General features: G+C 63.8%; 1 protein-coding gene across 1 annotated transcript in view; it reads right to left on the reverse strand.

Moving 5' to 3' along the window:
• Positions 1-696, reverse strand: part of LOC115948666 — a 5,073-nt gene that overhangs the window by 2,589 nt on the left and 1,788 nt on the right. Inside the window, exons 3-4 of the mRNA XM_031062816.1 lie at positions 279-334; positions 27-225 (exon numbers count right to left, since the gene is read on the reverse strand). Coding sequence (XP_030918676.1) covers positions 27-225; positions 279-334 — 255 coding nt within the window. The remainder of the gene's footprint in view (positions 1-26; positions 226-278; positions 335-696) is intronic.

Genomic DNA, 696 nt, shown 5'->3' on the forward strand with positions numbered 1-696 from the left:
GGCGGAGCAGCATGGCCTGGCGGGACAGTTTCATGTCCTCCTCCGCTGACATGGGGGCCTCGGGCCCCGGCTGCATCCCCGCGGCCCCACCGTGGCCCCTCTCCACCTCCCGGCCTTCCCGTTCCTCCTCCTCCGACATGGAGGCGTAGGAGACCAGGGACTCGTTTCGCAGGGACGGGGAGATGGCCGACGCGTCTGGAGTGCGCAGCTCCGGTCCCGACTCGGCTGGGAGAGAAGAGAAACCTCCAGTGAGCCACAGCACTGCCCTGGCCCCAGGCCCTCCCCGGCATGTGGGTCCCAGTAGATCTCCATCCCGACCCAGCAGATCTCCATCCTGACCCAGGGGATCTCCATTCTGAGTCAGAGGCTCTCCATCTTGACCCAGCAGATCTCCATCCTGATCCAGTGGATCACCATCCTAACCCAGGGGATTTCCATCCTGACCCAGTGAATCTCCATCCTGAGTCAGAGGATCTCCATCCTGACTCCACTCCCAGCAGATCCCCATCCAGAATCCCACTGCCACGGCATCTTCACCCAAACCCTGCTGCCAGAGGATCTCCATCCAGATGCCACACTTGCCAGCGGATCTCCACCCTGACCCAGAGCATCTCCATCCAAACCCCACTCCGAGCGGATCTCCATCCTGACCCAGCGGATCCCCATCCCGCCCTGCTCCCGGCACCCGCAGCCCGT

Source organism: Geospiza fortis, unplaced genomic scaffold, assembly GCF_000277835.1.
Source record: "Geospiza fortis unplaced genomic scaffold, GeoFor_1.0 scaffold178, whole genome shotgun sequence".
NCBI classification, from domain to species: Eukaryota; Metazoa; Chordata; class Aves; order Passeriformes; family Thraupidae; genus Geospiza; species Geospiza fortis.